Source organism: Lactuca sativa, chromosome 1 (genome assembly GCF_002870075.4).
Source record: "Lactuca sativa cultivar Salinas chromosome 1, Lsat_Salinas_v11, whole genome shotgun sequence".
NCBI classification, from domain to species: Eukaryota; Viridiplantae; Streptophyta; class Magnoliopsida; order Asterales; family Asteraceae; genus Lactuca; species Lactuca sativa.
In genome coordinates, this window is record NC_056623.2 from 17,369,492 (window position 1) to 17,396,018 (window position 26,527).

Consider the following 26,527-nt stretch of genomic DNA (forward strand, 5'->3'; position numbering starts at 1 on the left):
TGCCGTCCCGTGATCCTGAGAGAAACCTGAAACCCATAACACAAAACACTGTAAGCACGAAGCTTAGTGAGTTCCCCAAAATACCATACATACACATATTAGCCACTCGAGGCTATATCTCTGTGGGTCCGTAGACCCTACTCTATGAACCCTCTGGTTCTAACTCTGTGAACCTTTCGGTTCTAACTCTAGGAACCTTCCGGTTCTAACTCTGTAAACATGCACAGCATAAATCACATAGAAATAATGCAGTACAACACATAGCATACAAATACTCTGTCACATAACTCTGGTTACCTACTCAAGGTAAAGTATAGTGAGAAGACTCACATCGCGTATCTCGATACTCGCAAATCCCGGAAATCACTCGCGCTCGATCCTCTGAGCTATAATCCTCCTATAACACAATATATCTCTAATTAACACTTTCACAACTAAGGTTGACTACCCCTATCAAGTCAACATTGGTCAACTCTAGTCAACGGTCAACGGTCAACTTTGACCGGACTCGGCGAGTGCACTAGAGCGACTCGGCGAGTCTATACGTGTTCACTGACTCTCTAGGATCCTCTCTTGACACGTCGAGTACTTCCCTAACTCGACGAGTTCCACTTGGCATGAATCGTGGGGCCACCACGACTCAACTCGCCGAGTCTCAAGAACAACTCAGCGAGTTCCAGCTTGACTCAGTCCACCTGTCAACCTTCTCTGACTCTCCCTGAATCACTGAGTCAACCCTTAACTCGGTAAGACCACTCGCTGAGTGGTTATGGACAATCTTCATGCTACTCGCCGAGTCTGTTCTTCGGACTCGGCGAGTCTAAGCCATGCATGAACTCAAACTCACTTCTGAGGTCAGATCCTTTCCAGTAACTCATAAATCCAGTCCTTCCAAGCACATTTATCACGTAAAGTTACAATCTTGGTGCTCATGCAAAGGTCCAAAGGCCTTATTTGATGATATGGTCTCTAGAATGCTATTCTAAGCTCATGGCCTCCATTAACACTCATAAAGCTTGAGGGAAAAGAGTCTCTGGACCTCTTTGGGTCCAGATCTAAAGCATCAACACAAAAAGAGGCCAATTACTCCATGAATCATTCCACAAAGAAGCCCTAACTCTAAGATTTACACCAAGGGCTGAGAAAGGAACGAATGGTTACCTCAAATGAAGTCTCTGGACTCAGGAATCACTGGATTAGCACCTCCTTTGGTCTCTTCTTGCCTTGATCCTCTTCTATATGCAAAATCACCCACAAATAATCAAGGATCTTCCTCTTTTCTCTCACAAAACGCTCAAGGACTCTTTTAGGGTTCTCTCTGGGGTTGGTGGCTGCAAATGACGGCCATAAGCCCCTTTAAATAGGTCTCATACACTGAAATTTAGGATTTCATTAAACAGCGTGGACTCGCCGAGTCCGGACGCGAACCCTTTCCCAAACCGCGATCATACTCGGCGAGTTTGAGCTCCAACTCGCCGAGTCTCCTCACAAAACACCAAAATTAAGAAGAATAAATAATAGGTGGGAATCCGGACTGTTACACCTATCAGCACATATATGTGCCTATTAAAGATGACACAACATAAACAAAAAACAAGAGGTGAAAACACCACCCCACATAAATACCACCCTGCATGTTCAGTACCATAGGGATGAAGGGATGACCATTTTCACCACTCTTGTAGATAAAAAGCATACTTAATATAATTAAAAGCCCATATCCCTTTCTAATAAAAGAATATGTTTAATATCCTATTGACAAGTGTCATACAATTAGAACTCCTCATTAATGTTATATATCACTTATCATGCCACTTGTGAATCTATTAGTTTTCCATTTCAAATTTCAAAATTTAAATTTCCACTATAATTACATTAAATTAATAATTGATTATCCATTTTAAATTTTAAAAATTTTCACTCTAATTACACTAAATTAATAATTGATTCTTCATTTTAAATTTTCTCAGTCTAATTATATTAAATTAATAACATTATATTGAAAAATTAAATAAAATTAATACATATTATAAGATGATATAACTTCACGTATTTATTTTAATCAATGATTATAAATTTATATAATTAAGTAATAATTTATTTAAAATAATTAGTTAATAATTTTGATTTTTTTGATATGAAATTTTAATTAATTTTATAACCGTGATTTTCACGGGTTATAAACTAGTTATTAATAAAAGCAAATTTCTTTAATGCTAAACATGTGACATTGTTCTATTGCATTTTAAGAAATTCGGGTTCGTTAGGTTCATAGATTCGGTTTGAATCCAAGAAAAGTGGAATGGAAGATTCCTTTGAAATCGTATTTGAATGAAAAAATCAATGGAACCGAATTACATGGAATTGCAGTGAAATCAACATTGGAAGGAATTTATAAATCTTCTACTCCTATTGAAAATACAAATTTATCCTTCTATATGAATCAAAAAACAAATACAACTCTTTTATTAAAAAAATCAAAGTTTGTAAGTGGTTTTTTCATTGAAATCATTTTAATATGTGACCACATTTATTGTTTATTATAATTAAAGTGAAATTTGAAGTCAGTTAGATTTTATAAAGACAATCAGAAAAATATAGCTTGATAATAAATAGATTATTATGAATCATATATAGTTATCTTATTTTTAAACACAAGTAATAATTACAAAAAAATAGCTAAAGGTATTTAAGTTATTTGCACAATTTACCTTTAGATTTGTTCATGACAGCAAAATTCCATGACAACCAAACGTAAGATAGATTATAATTTGATCGGATTTTAATTCTTTCAAATTCGAATTTACTCAACCGATTTATTCCTTAAAAATGCATTATATTATGCTTACGAGTCGCCCCTTTTGTTCTTTGTCATCCAAAATTTCGATTATTATCAACTCAACAAATTTAAATATTTTATTTGAAAAACATGAAATACGTATAACAATGCTAAATCACAACAAAAAAAAATACATATATGGTATAATAAGAAAATAATTCCCGACTTATAAAGTCCTTCAAATCCTCAAACCTTATGCCACAGCAGGCATATCCTTCAACCATGAATCCAATGGCTTCCCAATTGAGTACACAATGAACCCAATCTCCCTAAGCTTCTGTGGATTCACAACATTCCTTCCATCAAACACAAATGCAGGTTTCGGCATACTATCATAGATCTTCTTATAATCCAAGTTCTTAAACTCATCCCATTCGGTCAAGATGCAGAGTCCATGTGCACCCTTAGCCGCCTCATACGCATCCCACACCACACTCACTTGCTTCACCGAGCTTGGGCTCATGGGCTGCAGGTGCACCGGGTGGTCCCAGTCAAACTTGTTCATCGAAAGATCCCTCTGGATTTGTTCTTCAGTCACTTGTGGATCATATATGCTCAAATGAGCCTTATCTCCTAGCAACCCTTTGCACACATCAATGGCAGGAGTCTCCCTCGTGTCACCCGTGTCTTTCTTGAACGCAAACCCCAAAACCGCAATCTTTTTGCCTGAAACCGTGTTAAACATTGATGAAACAATCCGGTTCACAAAACGACTCTTTTGGTAATCGTTAACTTTAATAACTTGTTTCCAATAGTTTGCCACTTCGGGTAACCCGTTGCATTCACAAATGTAGACCAAGTTGAGAATATCTTTCTGGAAACAAGATCCACCGAACCCTACACTCGCGTTCAGGAACTTGTGTCCGATCCTGGTGTCCTTCCCCACTGCGTGGGACACCTCTGCCACGTCAGCGCCAGTTGCTTCACACAGCGCTGACATGGCGTTCACAGACGAGATCCTTTGCGCCAAAAACGCATTGGCGGCCAGCTTGGACAACTCGGCCGACCAAAGATTGGTACAAAGGATCCGTTCCTCGGGCACCCAATTAGCATAAACAGCTTTTAATGCCTTAATTGCCCTTTGACCATCCGGGGTTTCTCTCCCTCCGATCAACACACGGTCAGGGGCAAAAAGGTCTTCTATCGCCGTTCCCTCAGCGAGAAACTCGGGGTTTGATAAGATCTGGTAGTTCACCCCTTTGCTGTTGTGTGTGAGGATCTTTTCGATAGCTTCAGCGGTTTTCACGGGAACCGTTGATTTCTCGACCACAATCTTGTCAGATTTTGACACATCAGCGATCATACGAGCAGCACTTTCCCAGTAGGTGAGATCAGCAGCTTTTCCAGCACCGAGGCCTCGAGTTTTTGTGGGTGTGTTGACTGACACAAAGATGATGTCAGCCTCAGCAACATGCTTCTCAACATCAGTGCTAAAGAACAGATTCTTGCCACGACACGACTTCACCACGTCATCAAGCCCTGGCTCATAGATCGGGAGCTGATCACTGTTCCAGGCATTGATACGGGAGACTGATATGTCAACCACGGCGACCTCGATGGCTGGACATTTGAGGGCAATAACTGCCATTGTTGGACCTCCAACATAACCAGCTCCAATACAACAAATCTTCACCATTATCCTTCCACGAATCTATATAGCCTATAAACATGAAAAAGATTAGATTTTTGTAAAATCCCACATATATTTCATCTTCGGAATGCAACAAAATTCAGAATCTTGATCGAAAGTTTGACCCTTTTTGTTGAAAAGATAAGAACATGATGTAAGATGCCATTTGCTGAAAAATTCAATGTGTGTACATAGAGAATAAGACCCAAAACTAGCATTTCTTGAGAATTAAAGCATTTATCATACATAATTATTAGATGAAGGTGAGATGAAGCTACAATACTACGTCACAACACATTTTTCTATATGATATCAAGGGGAAAAAATGTAGAAGAAAGTGCATAGTTTGTGAAAATATAATGAATGACGAAGAGCATTTGGGAATTGGGATCAAAGTTCGTACCTTTCCTGTGAAAGAAGTTGCAGAGAAAGAAAGAAAAAGGAGAAGAGAAGTCGTTTTCTGCTTAAGTTGAGTGAGGGGGGAGATCTCTTTAAATACCCATAAAATAAATAAATAAATAAATAAATAAATAAAAACTAACTTAAGATCTGGATTCCTAAGACACTAAAAAACCAAGCAAAGTGCTAAAAGTGAGATTTAGAACATTCAATACGTTTCCATTTTCCAATACCATATATACCTTTCAGTAGTTAACAAGGGAATATCAACTGCTATCTTCTTACGTTTTTTTTGTTTTCTTTTCAATTTTTAAGTCCCGTTGATGTTCTTATAATAATATTAAACTCGGGATTTCGTCTATGTGTTCACTTTTTACCTTTTAATGGTGGGGTAGAAGTACTACAACAGAAAACCGAGGTTAGTTAGATTATTGAGTTGAATTGACCTGAATTAAAATTATAAACAAAAGCTTCATTTTAAATAACATTTCCATTTTTCGTTTAACGTTATTTTCCCAGATTACCCATCTTCCAAAAGTACAAAAAACTGAAACTTTCAGCAGGGGCTTATTACAGTTTTGAATCCATGTGAAAGTGAAAATGGGTTATAGACTTATAATCTGACCCAAAAACATGAGCTTTTGGTAAAAAAAAAAAAAATAGGTCAAAAGGAAACTTGAGTAATCAGAAAAGAAAACATGAACATGAATGATGATGCAAGAAAAATAATTAATATAAAGGGGGTCGATGGTGAATGTTGAGTGAGATTGAAGATATGATTTAAAAACAATAAAAAAAATGTCATGATTAAAGAGAGCTTGATTTGAAAGGAACGCATAGCTAAGAGGGTTTTGATGGAGATTAAACATGCTAAATGCTAAATTCCTGATAAAACGGGCTTCAACCAGCTACTTGAAGAGGTGGGCACCGGCAATGAACCTTCAAATCTACTCCTTTTTCCCAGAGGGATGAAAATTGAAATTGTTTTTCGATCACAAAAATAATAATAAATAAATAAATAAAATCAAATAAAAGTTATGTATTTCCACATGAACAATTTTCGCACGAGATTAATAGCAATTTCACAATAGAGTTTTTTAACAGATTTTGGGCCCATTCAAAAATTGATTTTGCTAACTAAAGTTAATTATGCATTCGTGTTATTGCAAATATGTGAGCATTTGGCAAAAAAAATTCATTTTGTTAAAAAAGTCTCTTTAAACTTCGATTCTATTTGTTATTTTCTCTAAATTTAGTGACTAAAATGGATGAATCTTATTAAAAAAAAAAAAAAAAAAAAAAAAAAAAAAACACTTTTACAAAGCTTTTTAGAAAGTGCCCTATTTTTAGCCCAAAAAAAATTATGGTTGTATATGTAGGTATTTTTTGTACTTGCATGATAGCATCTGTTGCACCCATGGAATCTCTATTCTAATAAAAAAGTAGTTTTTAATCTCCTTTTGACATGTGTCACCATATTAAGTCTTATAATTAATGTAATTTTTTTTTGTCATGTTTCACCTTATTATGTCTTATAATTAATGCATACCATTTGTTAACATATTGATTCTCCATTTCAAATTTTAAATTTCTCATTCTAATTAAATTAAATTAACAACGTTAGAATAAAAATTAATACAAATTTAAAATGATATAATTTTACATATTTATTTAAATCAATGATTATAATTTTATATAACTAAAAAAAACCTCTTAATTAATAATTTATTTAAAATAAATTATTAAAAATTTTAAATTTTAACTATTAAAATTTAATTAATTTTATAACCGTGGTTCTCACGAATTATAAACTAGTAAAGGAATATATGTAGGAATGTATCATCGTGTATCCAATAAACTAAACGGACAAAAGTATTTTATGACGCAGACGTACGTATCACGTATATGTATACAATCATTAATGTATTTGCTTTGGTTTCGGACTTGGGTCACCGATCCTGCCCATCAATAATAGTTCGGCCCATTTCTATAAGGCCCACAGGCCATACAGTTATCCTTCCATTTCCATATAGGCATATACTTCCATCTCATTCCTTGTGCACGTAATATTTATAGTTTGACTTTGACATTTGGAGTTAAAAAATACATAATAAAATAACTAATAAACAATTAATTAACTATTCAACACGCCACAAAGAGGAACTGTAGAAAACTATGTAGCCTTCTTGGAAACAAGAAAACCCGACGTTACTTGCAAAGCACAATTAAATTCATTCATATTCACATGTGCACATTTGACATTTGAAACTAAGCTCGATCTTCATCCTCCAAACATGGAAAAACCAGCACCACCATCAACCACCACCATGAGCCCCATGGCCACTCCGGTTAGCAACCTCTATGACTCGTATGAGTTCAGAGCCATTTCAAAACAGCTAAACCGGGCAATCAAAGGCTCCAACAACAACAGCCCCTTGTCTCCTTACTCATTTTATTTGAAGTCTGCAACCCCTTTCTACTCGAAACAGGTGAAAAGAATATGTGGAACAACTAAAAACAAAAGGGTTCCATCTCTATCCTTGAAGACTCATCAAGACTCATCACAACCACGTGCCAAGGGATTTGTCTCACGCCTCTGGGCAAAGGTTAAAGGAAGATTTATACAGACCCATTGATCCTCCATTCTAAATTTCAATTTGTGTAGTATATCATATGTATAAATTAATGATCGAAAACGCAGTTGGCTTGTATAAATTGAAGTTTGTGGTGTAACACAGCTAGATAAGCTCATGAATTGAAGTGGCAACCAACTATTCTAGTTGTACTTGTATCATTATTGATTATTGTGTGTTCTAGCTAACTTCTAAGTCGCTAAAGTAAATTTCCTAATTTTGTTCCAATCAAGTTCAAGTCACTCTGAGCCAAAATTTGACCCAAATCACAAAGATCGCCTATTTTAGTACTGCAGAGTGCAGATGTTATGTACTATTGACTTGCCCTATATATTACACGACCTGCTATTCCTAGATCCTAAAAATGGTGAAAAATTAGGCAATATTGTCCCAGCAATTCACTAGATGTACGTACAACATTTTGGAAGCAAGTCCACGACAAATTTCAGATTTTCTAACAATATATGTTATGAAACACACACAGCACAAATAATGATGATTATAAGTTATAGCGTTAGCTAATCAAACAAAATCAATGTCATGTTAAGTATTCATTACAGTAGGGTGTTCAAAACCAGAATCAAAATATTTGGATACTGGATATTGATATCCAAATCTATATACAAAGTTTCAGAGATTTTGGATACAGATTCAAATATTAAATTGGATATTCGAAAATACTAAACTTAAAGAAAAAAAAAACATTTTTATTATTCTCTTTATTTGGACATAATATATCATAAACCAATATTGTTTTTCTTTTCATTTGACTAATTAACCAGTTAAATAACAAATATATATATATATATATATATATATATATATATATATATATATATATATATATATATATATAACAAGAAAAATTAAAAAAAAAAATAACTAAATGAAAAGACATAAGTAAGTCAATAAAGTATATCCATGCACCATAACTCTTCCGAATTATTATATTTTGAAATATATATATATATATATATATATATATATATATATATATATATATATATATATATATATATATATATATATATTATAAAAATAATTAAAAAAAATAAAATTTTCAGATATCGAATACCCGAAAATTTAAAAAAGTATTATCCATATCTGAATCTGAAAATCAGTAATCCAAAATTTCAAAAAATTTATAACGGATTTTTGGATACATATATTTTTGAACACCCATATATATGAGACTTACAAACTCAATGTTAATTAGCAATAAATTATTCAAAACTACAAGAATATGTGTCTTCCAAAAGTGAGAAGTGAGTAGAATAAAAGCATTGTCCGGAGGCCAAGGTCGGCATCATAATTCTAAAATCTTTAAAATATAATTTGTAAATCCCTATTTCATTTCATATTATTGTAATAACAAATGTTTTCATATAAAATAAAATCATATTTCAACTTGATTGTTGATGGTAATGTGTTTTTGGTTCGTGCTAGGGAAGTTATTGGATGGAATCTTAAATATATTGAAACCATTCCTGGATGCAATCATGTTTTGGGAAATTGACTTTAGATCCAGAGTCTTTGAGGGACTCCATGGCATAAAGGTGCCAACTTTATGGCCATGGGAGTCCCATGCATCCTATGGAACACTTTTTAGGGCTTTTTGAGCTAAATGGCCCATGCATGAACGTAAAGTTTGTAATTGTACGTGTTATATCGACCCTAGGAGGTCAGATCTATGTTTTGGATACATTAAGCTCGACTGAAATCGACTGGATAGATTTAGATCATGGGGGACTCGACGAGTCGTTCTTAGGACTCAGCGTGTAACACCCATAATCAGAAAGACCAAGAAAAGAAAGGTTAAGCTCTAAATTAAGAGTCAACTCGTCGAGTCTAGGGAGGAACTCGACGAGTCGGAGCGGGATCCGGGTCATTGAGTAAGTGACCGACTCAGAGAGTCTGGTCTGGGCGAGAAAAACCCTAATCCCAGAGGTTGTGTCCTATATAAAGCACATTATAACCCACCCTCAGCCTCTTTACTCCCCTTTTGAGTTCCAGAAACCCTAGAATTGAGTGAGCCTTCATTATTTGAGAGAATAGAGCCTTGGAGGAGAGAATCTTAGAGAGGGGCTTGAAGATCAAGGGCTTTGCTGCAAAGGAGTGGTGTAGATCTGGGATTTACTTCAGTTGGAGCTTTCATTTGAGGTAATAGTCTGTTGTTTGGGCTTATGTGCATCTAGATCTATCTTATGTTTGAGTTTTGGGCATTTTGAGTATGGATGAGATCTATTTCGAGTTTGGAGTAGATCTGAGGTTGCTACCTCAGATCTAGGTTGTTAATAACCTAGAAAGTCATAAAGTTTAAGCCAATAAGTTGTTGGTGAAGCCCCTTTGTTACAAACCCTAGCCCTAGAGTGTTCTAAGCCTATAACTCCTTGGTTACACGTAAAGTTTGCCACTTTACGTGGGGGTTAGGCTCTAGAGGAATGGATCTATGGATTTGAGCCCCTGCACGGCTCGAAAAGCCACTGTATGGATTAAGAACTAAAGAGACTCGACGAGTCACATGGGTGTACTCGGCGAGTTGTATGAACATGAGCATGAACTCGGCGAGTTGGAAGAACAACTCAGCGAATCTGTTGAAGATTGCCTTGGACTCAGCGAGTCTGTTCTTGGACTCGGCGAGTCTGGTCGCAGAACCTCAAACCTTTTCTGCTTAAGCCTCGAATCAGTGAGCCAGGAAGTGACTCGGTGAGTTGAGCAGGATGGGACTCAGAGATCGTTGAACTCGACGAATCTTGGGGTGAATCGGCGAGTTGAGTCGTATTATGAGAGTTTCAGAATATAAGGACTCGATGAGTCAACGGGTTGACTCGGCGAGTAGAGTCAGTCTGGAGGGTTGACTTTGACCAGGACTTTGACTTTGACCATAGTTAACTTAGTTTGACTGTTGAAGGGCAGTTTGGGACTAAGTGTTATATTTGGTATTAGTAGACCGGGTAGTCATTGGAGTAGCAGTGCGGGAGTTGTCAGATAGCAGTCAGCAGGGTATCAGCAAGAACTCCAGCAGTGCAGGTGAGTTACCTTCCAATAGCGGTGGGTCTACGGCCACAATGTCGGCCCACCAGTAGGAGTTGTGTGTTAGATGATTGTCTTTGTGATATCATCTAGTTTTGCTACTACCTGATATGTTATATGCTAGCTTGATGTGTTATAGTAGTAGAGTTCGGTTGTTAGGACCGAAGGATAGTCAGACACCTCAGATACGTCTGACAGTATGTGATGTCATGATTATATGCTAGCATGATCTGAGATGCGTGTTAGGGGTAGAAGGAGGGGAACAGTCCCCGAGTTCGGTTGTTAGGACCGAAGGGTAGTCAGACACCCCAGATATGTCTGATAATATGTTATGTTATGATTGATGGGTTTTAGCCAAAAGAACTTTCCTATGTGCGCATGCAAAACCCTAATGCTTGGATCTAGGCTTTCTAATAAACATGCTTTGAATCCAAGTCTTCTAATGACTAATTAGGTTAAATAACAACATTGAAATAGATCTAGAATCATACCTTTGAGTTCCTTGTTGATCTTGAGGTCTTGGAGCTTTTAGAGTCACAAATGTCACTCCTCTAATGGCTTACAAACACCAATAGCAAGAAGAATGATTTAGGAGAGAGGAGAGGGGAGGAATTCGGCCAGGGTTCTCTTACTTTAAGAGAGGTATCGAATTCCCTATGCCATGGGGTCTATTTATACTTGTAGACTCCTTAAGGGTTACAACCTAAACCCTAATTGGATAATCTTCTCTTAAGGCTATCCAAATTCATTCCTTAGATATCTATATGGACGATTTTAGCTATCCTAAAACCCTTAGAATTCGTCCAAAGCATATCCCAATGGATTTACAGTCTAAAGCTTAACTATCAAACAATTGACAGTTTATACCCCTTTATTTAATTAATCTCTTTAAGTCACCAAATTAATTCTAATTAATTCTATGACTTATATTAATCAAATAACAAATATATTATTCATTATATTATTCTCATAATATATTAATAATATTTACTCTCTCTTAATAAATCATCCTATCAAGTTGCTATGGTGAAGGCAACCCAAAAGGACCATGCACAACCGGGTCAAATACTTGTCTAATATAGTTGCAGCCTTAGACACTATTCCAACAGTCTCCCACTTGGATAAGTCTAGTAACTATATTTACATGTACAATTCGGTTTGCAATCGTAGCTCTCAAAGACGCTGTCAACTCTGATCTAATCAATCTTGTCCTTTAGATAAGGGAACGTACAGTCCTCTATTAGATATCATGCTGACAATCCTATGGAATGGTTAGTCAAGCATTTAGGTTTCTCGATCTCTGATTTATTTGACATAGAACTTAATCGAACACATCAATTCAGTTCTGACCGGGCCCGGCACATAAGTCAAATCAAATCATCGAGCGGCCGAGATATCGCTTTTACCTTCTTAGATAAAAGTTACAGATAAACTTCGACTTATATGCATTTACTTATTCATTAACCAACTATACACAACAATACGTTTTATAACACCAAGTTACTGATGCGTTTTCGTATTATCAATGTACAATCAATTAACAAATAATAAACCATATATCTAGGTTTTAAGACTATATGATATTATCGTCTTGCGACCACCTTTTATATCGTATTCCATAAGGTGATTCCAGCAAGCGCGGGTTTATTCCAATGCTCAAAACTAATTCATAAGCACTCATGAACGTTGCAGCAATCCTTTGCTATGTCTAACACCATTTAGACATTCTACACACCAATTCATGACAATCTTCATTCATATCTACTCCCAACATATGAACGATTGTGGACCATTTGAACAATTCGATTATTCCTAATAAACTCAATTATTCTGGAAGTCAAAACATGCAAAGTGAAACAATAGCTAAACAATTAACATAAGATAGTAACATTACTCATAAATAAAACTCCTTTATTTAATCATCAAATGTCAATTACATTTATCTATTACACGTTTCTAATACTATCTAATCTATGCTAATATCATCCTTCAGCCCAATACTCCTAGCATGCTGCAAGTGCTTAACCCTACTCAGTCCCTTCGTAAGCGGATCTGCTGGGTTATCTTCTGATGATATCCTCTTCACTACGAGTTGTCCTTCTTCTACACGATGTCTAATGAAGTGATACTTTCTGTCGATATGTCTTGATCTACCATGATCCCTCGGTTCCTTGGTCAAGGCAACCGTGCCTTCGTTATCACAGAAAATCTCCATTGGCTCCTTTATGGCAGGTACAACTCCAAGATCACCGATGAAGTTCTTTAGCCATATTGCCTCCTTCGACGCTTCGCTCGCTGCAGTGTACTCTGATTCGCACGTTGAATCAGCTACGGTTTCCTGCTTGGAACTCTTCCATGTCACTGCTCCTCCATTTAGGGTAAAGACCCAGCCCGACTGCGAACGGTAGTTGTCCCTGTCGGTCTGAAAGCTGGCGTCACTATACCCTCGCACCTTCAAGTCATCACTCCCTCCGAGGACTAAGAACCATTCCTTCGTCCTCCGAAGGTACTTAAGGATGTTTTTCACCGCAATCCAATGTGCTTTGCCAGGATTCCCTTGATATCTGCTAACCATGCTCAAAGCGAAGGCTACATCAGGGCGAGTACAAGTCGTAGCGTACATGATTGAGCCAACTGCGGAAGCGTATGGTACTCGGCTTATTTCTGCTATCTCAGCTTCGGTACTCGGACTTTGAGTCTTACTCAATTTGGCATTACTTTGTATCGGTAGTTCTCCCTTCTTTGAGTTTTCCATACTAAAATGTTTTAGTACCTTCTCTAAGTAAGTATTCTGACTAAGTCCAATTAGTCTCTTACTTCTTTCTCTTACTATCCTTATTCCCAAAATGTAAGAAGCCTCTCCGAGGTCCTTCATAACGAAGCACTTCCCGAGCCAGGACTTAACCTCCTGCAGAGTCGGGATGTCGTTTCCTATGAGTAATATGTCATCGACATATAGAACGAGGAAGCTTACTATACTCCCACTGGCTTTGACATATACACAAGATTCGTCTTCGCTTCGTACAAATCCAAACTCTTTGACTTTCTCATCGAAGCAAAGATTCCATCTGCAAGACGCTTGCTTAAGTCCATAAATGGACTTCTCAAGCATACACACTCTATTCGGATGCTTCGGATCCACAAACCCCTCTGGTTGAGCCATGTAAACATCCTCAGCCAACTTTCCGTTAAGGAAAGCGGTCTTGACATCTATTTGCCAAATCTCATAATCATGAAATGCGGCAATTGCTAGCATCACTCTAATAGATTTAATCTTCGCAACTGGTGAGAATCCGGGAGTTTGAGTAAAGCCCTTCGCGACCAATCGCGCTTTATATGTGTGTACGTTCCCATCCACGTCGGTCTTCTTCTTGAAGATCCATTTGCACCCAACGGTCTTACGTTCGGGCACGTAATCAACCAAATTCCAAACTTGGTTATCATACATGGATTGGATCTCGCTATCCATTGCCTCTTTCCACCTTGCAGACTCCGGGCCTGCCATGGCTTCCTTATAGTTATTAGGTTCATCAAGGTTTACTAGTGTATCATCACTAATATACGTGTCCCCTTCGGTAGTAATATGAAAACCATAAAACTGGGGATGAACTTTAACTCTATCGGAACGTCTAAGAGGTAAGGATTCGTCAATCGGTTCAACCGGAGTTTCCTCCTCGGGTTGAATGCCAGCGGTAGAGGTTCCTTCATCTATCGACTCTTGAATCTCTTCAAGTTCGATTTGCCTCCCACTGTTTCCTTGGCTCATGAGTTCTCGCTCTCGGAAAACTCCTCTCCTCGCAACGAAGACAACATTGTCCTTCGGTCAATAGAAGAGATATACAAAGGATGTCTGTGGGTAGCCGATGAAAATACATCGCTCACTTCGAGGTTCAAGCTTGTCGTGAGTATCTCGTCTTACGAAAGCCTCGCAACCCCAAACCTTGATATGTGCCAACGAGGGAGCTTTCCCTGTCCACATCTCGTGAGGTGTTTTGGCAACCTTCTTAGTAGGGACTCGGTTAAGGATATGGCCGGCAGTCTCTAAGGCATACCCCCAAAAAGAGATAGGTAGTGAAGCACGACTCATCATAGAGCGAACCATATCCAATAAGGTTCGATTACACCTTTCTGCCACACCATTCAACTGCGGTGTCCTAGGAGGCGTCAATTGTGAAACTATTCCACACTCCTTTAGATAATCGTGGAATTCAAGACTTAGGTACTCTCCTCCTCGATCGGATCGAAGCATCTTGATTTTCCTGCCCAATTGATTCTCCACTTCATTCTTGAACTCTTTGAACTTTTCAAAGGTGTCTGACTTTTGCTTGATTAAGTAGATATACCCATATCTACTATAGTCATCGGTAAAAGTCACATAGAAGCGGTTCCCATCCTTCGTGGTTGATCTAAACGGTCCACATACATCGGTATGTATTAGGTCCAATAGACCCTCGCCCCTTTCACATGTACTCGTGAAGGGTGACTTAGTCATCTTTCCAAGCAAACAAGACTCGCATGTGTCATCTTCCATAAGGTCGAATGACTCCAACACTCCATCCTTTTGGAGTTGGGCTATGCGTTTCTTGTTGACATGTCCAAGACGACAATGCCACAAGGATGCTTTATCCATACTAGTGGAAGAATCAATATTCAAAACATCATTTCCTAAGTTATCAACAATCATAACGGTTTCATATATTCCACTACATGGTATAGCTTCAAAGTAAAAGACACCATTTAGATAAGCCAAAATAGAACCATTCTCATTATTAAAAGAAAATCTAAATCCTTGTCTATATAAACCATGAAATGAAATGATGTTTCTAGCCATTTCTGGCGAATAGCAACAATTGTTCAAATCTAAAACCAAACTATTCCTAAGCACTAAAGAATACACTCCAATCTTGGTCACAGGCGACGATCTTCTGTTCCCCATGATTAGATTGATCCTTCCTTACTCCACATCCCTACTTCTTCTTAGTCCCTGCACATTAGAACAAATGTGATAACCACAACCGGTATCAAGAACCCAATAAATAGCATGATTAGAATCGTTAGATTTGATTGTGTATATACCTGCGAAAGATGGCTTGATCTTTCCCTCTTTGATTGCTTGCAGGTAATCCGGGCAGCTTCTCTTCCAATGTTCTATCTTGTGGCAGTGGTGGCACTCTGCCTCCTTTGGGTTAGAGCAGGGCTTAGCGGGATCAACTTTGGTCCCACTAGAAGAGGCACCATCTCGGGCTTTCACCTTGCAATAGTTCTTCGATGAAGCTTTCCTCTTCTTTCCCTTTCCTTGTCCAATAGCCAAGACAGGAGCAACGGGCGGAGTGGGAGTAGGTGCAACAGACTTGTCCTTGAAGTTGCTCTCAGCGACCCTCAAGAGACCTTGGAGTTTGCTTAGGGTGACCTCTTCTTTGTTCATGTGGTAGGTCATCCTAAATTGGTTGTACATCGGAGGCAAAGAGTGAAGCACCATGTCGATCGCCAAGTCCTCACCGAAGTCAACATTTAACTTGCGAAGGCGGTCGACATACCTTTGCATCTTTTGCAGGTGCACGGTAAGAGATTCTCCATGACCCATCTTCGCGGAAATCATGTTGGTGAAAATCTCATAACGCTCTTGTCTCGCGTTTTGATGGTATCTCTCCAATAAGTCTTGGTGCATCTCGTACGGGTACATGTCCTCGTAGGACTTTTGGAATTCGGAGTTCATGGTGGCGATCATGATGCAATGTACCTTCGTTGCATCTCGCTCATGAGTTTCAAAGGCGGTGATTTCGATGGGAGTAGCAACTTCGGGGTTGATTTTCTCGAGCTTCTCATCGAGGACATACTCCTTATCCTCATAGCGAACAATGGTGCGAATGTATCTTATCCATTCGCTAAAGTTCGTTCCATCGAAGGTGACCTTTTGGCAAAGGCTCATCAACGTGAAAGAACTAGCAGCAGCGTTGTTTGCGTTCGACATCTACAATTAGAAAAAGGACAAAGATACATTAGAATAAGAATCCTTAATTATCACCTAATAAGAAAAATTAGGGCTAGGATCCAACAATAACATTTACATACTAGAAAAGGGATGCCGTAATCTAACATGCAAATAAATTGAAGGTAAGTGAATGACGATTCACTAATTCTCCATTACAAAACTTAAACTATTAGTCCTAAGTGTTTTTGAGAATTCCTAGGTTCGGATGAGATTCATTGAAACTATTCAATGGCATGTTTAAATCTCGATATGCCCCTCTCGTTTGTGACTGGGATGCCGAGGATCACAAAGCGGGTGTGAATTACCATGCAAATTCACATGGTGCCTTCATTGTAACGATCACCTATTTGATGTGCCGGTAAACCACACACGCTCCATCGAACTATGATAAACAACGAATCACCCCTTGCCACCTTCGCTTAGAACCAATTAGTGTGCCGGTAAACCACACACGCTCCACTAACTTCTTAGCAAGGTGCAAAGTGTAATTTCATGGGATTGCATCAATTCACTTTTCCTAAAGTAACTAGGATTGGGAAATTTTAAAAATATGTGTAGTTACTTTATATTTCTTATTATACTTTTAATGAGAGGATGAGGTTGCCCTATCCTACCCGTTCGGCTAACGACCCTCCACCAATCAAGCAAGCGGTGGGTGTGAGTGTACACCCATTAAGCGCCATTTTATAGGCCGCAACCTTATACCCACCTTATAGATCGGCTTCGTGAATGAGGCCTACTAACGGTAAGACTAGCATTTAGTTATACATATATATATTATTCTAGTAATATCATATTAGTATAGGGTTGTATTTTAAAACTTTTAAAATCTAGGGTTTGAAATTTAAGTTGTCTAAATTAAAAAACTTTTAATCACAAATATAAATTTCAAAACTTGATGGTAGGTTTTAAACATTTAAAACATGGAGGATCAAATAACAAATAATTCCAATTAACAATTAATATCCTAATTATCTATATTTGATTTTATTCAAGATAATTACCAAAATAATTAAAATAATTAATTAATTATCATATAAGGAAATTAAATATTTTATTAGTTGATAAATACCTTTAATTAGATCAAGATAATAGTCATATATATCAAAAAAAATCGGATTTATGTTGATCTATTATGATTAAGGTAAGTTTCCATAAGATAATCATGAAAAAATTCCGAATCTGGCCATTCCTGACGCCTGGACTCGCCGAGTGAACAAGGGGACTCGCCGAGTCAGGCCTACTCGCCGAGTCCACCTTGGGACTCGCCGAGTCAGTGACTCAGAAACCTAAAAATCGAATTTTGCAGGTTTGTTTCAGTTAATCAAGCAACAATTTAAAGAAAACCAAGCTAGTCTCTGATACCACTGATGGGTTTTAGCCATAAGAACTTTCCTATGTGCGCATGCAAAACCCTAATGCTTGGATCTAGGCTTTCTAATAAACATGCTTTGAATCCAAGTCTTCTAATGACTAATTAGGCATAACAACATTGAAACAGATCTAGAATCATACCTTTGAGTTCCTTGTTGATCTTGAGGTCTTGGAGCTTTTAGAGTCACAAATGTCACTCCTCTAATGGCTTACAAACACCAATAGCAAGAAGAATGATTTAGGAGAGAGGAGAGGGGAGGAATTCGGCCAGGGTTCTCTTACTTTAGGAGAGGTATCGAATTCCCTATGCCATGGGGTCTATTTATACTTGTAGACTCCTTAAGGGTTACAACCTAAACCCTAATTGGATAATCTTCTCTTAAGGCTATCCAAATTCATTCCTTAGATATCTATATGGATGATTTTAGCTATCCTAAAACCCTTAGAATTCGTCCAAAGCATATCCCAATGGATTTACAGTCTAAAGCTTAACTATCAAACAATTGACAGTTTATACCCCTTTATTTAATTAATCTCTTTAAGTCACCAAATTAATTCTAATTAATTCTATGACTTATATTAATCAAATAACAAATATATTATTCATTATATTATTCTCATAATATATTAATAATATTTACTCTCTCTTAATAAATCATCCTATCAAGTTGCTATGGTGAAGGCAACCCAAAAAGACCATGCACAACCGGGTCAAATACTTGTCTAATATAGTTGCAGCCTTAGACACTATTCCAACAATGATATGTGATATTAGTAGTGGTAGGGGTGAAACAGTCCCCGAGGTTCGGTTGTTAGGACCGAAGGGTGCTCAGCACCCCAGAATGGCTGTACGGGTAGGACGGCACCCCAGAATGGCCGTACCAGGTAGGTCGGGCACCCCAGAAATGCCTGACAAGTATTGTCACACCCCAAAACCAAGAACGGCGGAAACATTCAGGGGGTGGAGGACGTCATGTGAAGTATCATAACAGTGTAAAGTAGTAAACAAGCAACAACATCATCCATTGCATTAAAAGTAAAGTTTTAATACACATGTGTTCTTTCATTATAATAAGACACCAAAACATGTAATCAAAATAAAAGACGAGTCTTGTCTGTGCTCCGTCTTCTCAAAACCTGGTCATCATACCTATCTACTGGTGACATGAGAATACAAGTTATTTTGAAAGAGTAGATCAGTATAAAGCTGGTGAATTCATAAGTATTTAAGTGTCATTACTTTGATTTGGAAAGCTGTTTTGAATGTCATGTAAATCTTTGAATGAAACATTTGATATAAGTGTGAAAACCCTAGAAAATCCCATATTTCCTACTAGTATAAAAGTAGTCTTATACCAAGACCCGAATGTTTTGAAAGTAGTCTTCTACCAAGACTTGAATGTTTTGGTGTAACAAAGATGGTTTTTCCCCTGTATGACTACTATTAACAATATGTAGTCTACCTCATCGTTTATGTGAACGTATCACAAAATAAAAGTAATAGGTAAAATATAACCATATAAGTATTATCCTTTTGTATTAGGATAAACCTGACATCGCGACTGCCGAATAGTATTAACCTTGAATATCCGTAGATGTTCATTATCCTCTGTAGCTAATAGCAGGGTTTAGGAATGGTTAGTCCCGTAAAGGTAACCTAGTATAAGTAGTAACCGTAGGCATCCGTAGATGTTCATTACCTCTTTTGCTAATAGGTGGGTTCCAGAATGGTTAGTCCCGTATAATATCCTTTTGTACTAGGATAGACATAATTAATCTACACGTATAGTATGTAATAGTATCTCATCATATAGTATCTAGTTACAAGTATCCATGTAAGTGTATCCATGTAAGATGATCCAGGAAAGTGTATCTCCTCATATAGCATTTAGTATAGACTCATGAATGAACTGACTCTGGTGTGATTCCTTGTAATAGGAATAATGTTTTGTATCCCCTAAACTATCCCTATAATAGTTTACTGGAATGTATTTGTTGTCCAAGAAGGTTTATACACCCTTGCTACTCAAGAGTGTGGGAACTGAATGAAGAATGAAAGCTGACATATCAATACATACATACATATATATATATATATATATATATATATATATATATATATATATACATATATATATATATATATATATATGAACATAAGTGTATAGATATAGTTTTGATCAAGAAGATGAAAGAGGTTTTGTTAAACATTTAATAGTTTTGAATAATAAATAATAATGACTTGATGTCATTTTATAAAACATTTCAAAAGTAATTCATCTGATAACAAAATATTTTAAGACAGAAAACCATTTCATGTATCACATTTTGAAGTATATGAGATCAGTTGGTTGAAAACACAGTTATAAATCACATGTGATTGGTTCTATAACATATTGTTTTCTACTTGTATCCCCCACCCCCATTAAAGCATTTAAAATCATTTAAAACATTGATTAGGGGGTATGAACTCACCTGTAGTTGTTGGTTTGGATGAACTGAACGATGTAGGATTGCTAGGTGTCAAGTGAGGAATTATACACACAATGATCCTAGTTATAATATATAAACATATATGTAATCTAATTAGTCATTTAATAACTAATTAATCAAGTTAAGACACCCTAGGTCATGGAAACACTTTGATTCAAGTGTTACAGGTATTAAAGGGTTGCACCTAAGGGTTGTATGACATGGCATTGGAGTTTATGGCCCATGAACCACCCATTTCTAGAGTTTACGGCCCATGAACATTTCCCCATGAGTTTAGGGCCGTAAACTCATGGTACTAAGTGCCAAATTGTGTTTTGAGGTCTTACAAGTCATGATTGGGCATCAAATGACCAAGTCCAAGTCTTAGGATAGCATTAAGGGCACAATAACACTACCTAGTAGAGTTTACGGCCTAAGGAACCTTTCCTTAGATGATTACGGCTGTAAAATCCTACGGGGAGTTGTTTTGATTGTTTTTTAAGGTCTTAACCACTTCTAGGAAGGATCAAGGTTGGCATCCAAGACATAGGAAGGAACTAAGGTCCAATTTACCACCTTGAAAGGGGTTTACGGCCCAAGATCATCCTTGGCCATAAACTCCTTTGTTCTATGGTTTCCTGATGATTTTCAAGTGTTATTAAGATCGTACTAAGCATACAAGAAGCTATAGCAAGTGCACTTACAAGATAGGAGCTCGATTGGGTGTTTAAGGTCCAATAACACTAGTGTGTGTTCTTGGTGTTTTGAAGATCTAATGAAAATCAACAATTGAATGGATGAAATGATGTATAATTACTAGGAGATATGTTATAACAACAAATCAAGTCAAGTAATACTTACATTTCCGGAAAATTGGGTGAAGAACGGTATGCTACTTGAGAGAGAATGGCTTTGGTTCTTAAGTTAGGAAAAAAGGAAATGATAGAATGGAGAGTAAACTCATGCTTAAGGCATGATTTTTCGGCCCTAAGAGAGTTCACGGCCCAAACTCTCTTTGTTTGGCCGTGAACACCAATTCAAGGTGTTGATCGTTCCATTACATTCCCGATTAACTAGAAGTCACTTCCTTTTATCCGTCCGATTCGTGAATAATTAATTAAAATACTCAAACGGACTTTAAACTGGCTAAAAATTAGCAGAAAAGCATTTAACTTTTAATTGAAGTGTTGGATTGTAGAGTTCGTACGAATGAAAATTTCGGGTTGTCACAAGTATGGTATGTTATATGATTGTACTATATGATATATGATTGTATGGTATGTGGTATTTGGGGGAGCTCACTAAGCTTCGTGCTTACAGTTTCAGTTTTTGGTTTTAGGTACTCAGTTTTCAAAGAGGAGCTCAGAGAGGTTGCAGTGCACACACCATAGTCAATTAGCCTGGGATGTTTAACTCTTATAATAAGTTTATGTTTGAAATTAATACTATGAAATTATGTTATGACTTATGATACCGTTTTTATAAATGTGGTTTTAGTAATGTTTTAAAAGAAATTTTTAGTCGTGAAAATTGGGTCGTTACACGGTGAGTTGGGTCGTGGTTCCCCGAACCTTCTTTGTTACTTAGCAAACTTGTTGAGTCTAGAAGGTGACACAGCCAGTTAGACGTGTTTTGGACTTAAGGGTCAAGAACTCGACAAGTCTGAAGGGTTTTGAGAATTCTAACACTCCTATGGTGTACATGCAAACCTAAATACCTTGGATCTATGTTTTCTCTATTATACATGAAAACTGGAACTTTCCAAGGTATTACCCTAACTAGCATACAATCATTGATACTTGGGTAATATAAACAAGATGGAAGGCATACCTTTTTAGTAGCTTGATTCCATGGAGCTTAAGAGCCTAGTGCCTCAAGTGTGACACCTCAAATGGTTCACACAACATCACCAACATCTTGGAATAACTTGAGAGAAAAGGTTCCAATGCGCAAATCGGCTAGCCCTCATGTATACACACACTAGTGCCAATTTCTTGAGTCATGGGGTCCTTATATATGGTGGCTATTAGGGTTACACCATGTAACTCATGTTTTTCCATATTCTTCATGCTCCATGGGTTAAAACCTCCATGGAGTATTCATGGGTTACTCAATGGGTTTAGCCCAACATGAAGAACTATGGATCATAAGCCCACATATATAAGAATGAATGATTTACACAATCAATCTCATATATTTAATTAGTCTCCTTTTGATCACAATATTAATTCCAAATTAATTCGTGATCAATACTAACTAAATAATATGATTTCATATTAATATATTATAACTTATAATATATTAACAAATCTTAATTATCCTTTTCTCACAAGAGTTTATCCAAATTGTTCCGATGCCATGCACCCCAAATGGATCATGCCAATCGGGTCAAGTACATACCAATTATAGTTATGGACTTAGACACTAATCCAACAGAGTCCAAGGATGAACTCGGCGAGATAATGAGCAAATGTCCCGACTTGTATGAAGTAGAACTCGACGAGTCCAAGGAAGGACTCAACGAGTTCAAATGGAAAGTCCTGATTCTGTCATAAGGAGAAACTCAACGATTTAGAGGGTAACTCGACGAGTCAGATCGCGAACTCGAGATTCTCTAAAATATGGAACTCGACGAGTTGATGGACCAACTTGGCGAGTCAAGTCAACCAGAATGTTGACTTGGACCAGAAGGTTGACTTTGACCAGGATGTGGACCTTTGACTTGACCATTGACCCGAGTTGACCTTTAAAGGGGGTTATAAGTATAAAAGAGTAATTATAAGAGATTGTATGTGTAGGAGTTTGAGGAGAGTTCATTTCAGCACTGAGGACAGTTCAGTTACTGCACGACATTGAGGTGAGTTACCTTCCAGTAGAAGTAGGTCTAAGGCACCAAGGTCAGCCCACTAGTAAGAGTTATATTAGAGATGATTGTCTTTGTGATAATTGTTTGGTATGTTGCTATCTGTTATGATTATGTGCTAGTATTCTATGATGTTATGTGATAGGAGGGGTAGGAGAGACCCCAATACCGGTAAATAGGACCGAAAGGGGTATGCCAACACCCAGATAAGCTTGGCAGTATATGATATTATGTTTATGCACTAAGATGCTATGTGGTAGAGTAGGGGATCAAATAGTCCCCGGTACCAAACGAAAGGACCGAAGGGGTAGGCCAGCACCCTGATACTGTAACGCCCGTAGATTAGGGCTAGTCAATTTAAGGACAATAAGCGTCAAAAATGACTTTTTGATGCAAGATTATTTTGAAGGAATAATCTTAACTAAGTTTAGTATATGTTACAAGGATTCCGTACATATAAAGTACACCGAAATCCGATTTATAACAAAGAAGTTATGACCTGTCGAAGTTTCACAATAGATCTGACACAACGTTGAGTGACGTAAAATGTGAATTTACGTTAGAGAGATTTCTAGCCTTAGTGATCTAAACAAAAGTCATAGAGTTCGTTAAGCCGAGAGCGTGCATAAAAAGAACGTCCAAATCTGACTTCGTATGAGGAAGTTATGATTTTTCTAAATTTCGACTTAGCAGTATGCAGCCCGAAACTTGATTTCAAGATCGCGTGATTTCTAGCCACTACAATCTAAACGAGAATCAAATATCTCGTTGATAGTAGTCCAACGGTGAAAAGACAGACGAAAACGGACGTCGAATGAAGAAGTTATGAATTTTTAACGGAGTTTTTCCTGTCCCGGCCTCCTTAATATAAATAATAAAAATGAATTCAAATTAACAGACAGAGTCTAAACGAAAGTTGTAGAGCGTAGTCTCACCTACGTGTGGATATAAAGAACGTCGAAAATGGAGTTCGTATGAGAAATATATGAATTTTTGAAGTTTATTAAATAATTAAAATATTTAATTTAAATATAAAATCTGATATTATCCGAAAGGGGGGGGGGGGGGTCATCGGACTTATCCGAGTCACGCCCAGCATAATTGGAGTACGCCCAACGTACCCATATGCATGAACTGGAATGGGCCACGTCGACCTGACCGAATACTCGAGTGCATGCGTTTGTAAGCGATGACGACTCCGGCCTGATCCGAAGCGTACGCCCAGCGTACTCCGAAATTACGTCCAACGTAATCCTCCTTTCAGCACCCCATAAATAGAATGCGAGGGCATTCGATTCCTTTGCTTATTTTCTCTTCTCTCTCCTATTTTGCATCGATTTACGTGTAAGAAATACCCCGAAGCCTCGATATCATTCCCGAGCCCCAAAGCGAGTCCCGAAGCCCCGAAGATCTCGTAAAGTAAAATTCTCAAGCCGAAGCTCTGCCCACGAGAAGCCCAGTTTTTGGAGAAAACATCCCGATTTCGTTGGAAAAGATTATTCCAAGAGACGAGGCGTTGTCCGATCATCTTTTGATCATGTGATTGTGTAGTTACTTTCTTCTAACACATAAATATGAAGTATTTTCTATGAAATACGTGCTATGTGTTATATATTGTTTGTTTATTTGAGATGGGTGTGGAATGGATGTTTTATACATGTTTTTAATGATTTAAACCGTATATGTATTTTATATCTACAAATATGTTGGGTATAACATGGGTAGATGGGATAGTTGGTGACTATGGAGTTAGCGCCTATTGTATAAACCTTGGCGACGATGTGACTTCGTGCCCATTTGATGAACTTGGCGACTATGGATTTAACGCTTGTTGAGTAAACCTTGGCGACTATGGATTTAACGCTTGTTGAGTAAACCTTGGCGACTATGGAGTTAGTGTTTGTTAAGTGAACCTTGGTGACTATGGAGTTAGCGCCTGATAGCTATGGATTTAGTACCAGATAGATAAACTTTGGCTGCAATGGACTTCGTGTCAATTCTTTAGGTAAATCCTTAGGAATGAATGAATGAATGATAATTGGTTATTAGGGTAAACCCTTAAGAAATAAAGAAGATAATGGGGATGGGTAATTGGGTTGATTGTTTGATGATTAAATATAATAATTATATTATTGTGGGTTGAAAACCATATATGCTCACCAGGCTCCCAAGCCTGACCCACTCAGTTTTCTTTGCATTACAGGTAATGGCACAAGAGTATGAGTTGGTGGACTTGACGAGAGATTTTGGATTATAGATCAGTAGTTATAAATGACTGTTGTAAGGTCTATTTTATATTGTTTATGCTTTTGGTCTGTATCGGAACATGAAATCCTGAGATTTTGTTATTTAATGAAAATACATTTCTTTAAAGAAATGCTTTGATAGATTCTTATCATATTTCGTTTTGGGAACAAATTTCCCAACTTTTTTTTAATTAAAATATTACTTTGATTTATAAAACAAAGCATAAACAAATCGGTCTTTTTTGGCCGTGATTTTGGGGATGTCACAGATACGCTGGGCAAGGTACCGATCGAAAGGGTCAAAAGGGTATGATAGCGCCCTGATATGCTAGGCTCGGTACCAGTCGATAGGACCGAAGGGGTAGGCCAACACCCTGATATGTTAGGCAGTTACCGGTTGAAAGAGACCAAAGGAGTAGATCACTACCCGGATATGATAGACAGTATGTATGTTATAGGGTATGTGGTATGACGGGGGAACTCACTAAGCTTTGTGCTTACGGTTTTCAGTTTTTCTTTCAGGTCCTTCTTCTTCAAAGGGAAAGGAGCCGGCACGATAGCAGCGCATCACACACATGAGCACATATGAGATTCTTGGGATTTGTACTCTGACATTATTATGATATGGTTTTAAGACACTTGATTTATGATTTTATGAAATAAATTACTTGATGATGTTTTCTTATAAATTGTTTTACGAATTGCTAATAAAAATAAAACTTTTGGTTTTAAATTTTGGGACGTAACAACATACCTTTATTGTTATATTGTAATAACAATGGATTCCTTGAAGATCTTGACTTTGAGAACAAGTGTCACAAGTGTAACACCTCTAATGGCTCACAAACACACCAAGCAAGAGGATGAGAGGAGAGAGGATGGAAGTTGCTTAAAGTTTCAGCTCTTCTAGGGTTTCACAAGGATGGTCGAAACCTAGAGGGGTAAGGCTCCTTTTATAGTTAAGGTTGCTTAGTCCTAAAGTTAGGGTTTGCAGGTGGAAACCCTAATTTCCAGCTTAAGGCCTAAGCAACCCATGGACTCCCCTT

The 26,527-nt window shown here is 37.4% G+C and overlaps 1 protein-coding gene across 1 annotated transcript; it reads right to left on the reverse strand.

Moving 5' to 3' along the window:
- Positions 1 to 2,898: 2,898 nt before the first annotated feature.
- Positions 2,899 to 4,965, reverse strand: LOC111910490 (UDP-glucose 6-dehydrogenase 5). The gene is made up of 2 exons (XM_023906326.3): positions 4,873 to 4,965; positions 2,899 to 4,499 (listed from the first exon to the last, which is right to left on the reverse strand). The coding sequence occupies exon 2, from the start codon at positions 4,473 to 4,475 to the stop codon at positions 3,033 to 3,035; it is 1,443 nt and encodes a 480-aa protein (XP_023762094.1). The 5' UTR covers positions 4,476 to 4,499; positions 4,873 to 4,965; the 3' UTR covers positions 2,899 to 3,032.
- Between the last annotated feature and the right edge of the window lie 21,562 nt (positions 4,966 to 26,527).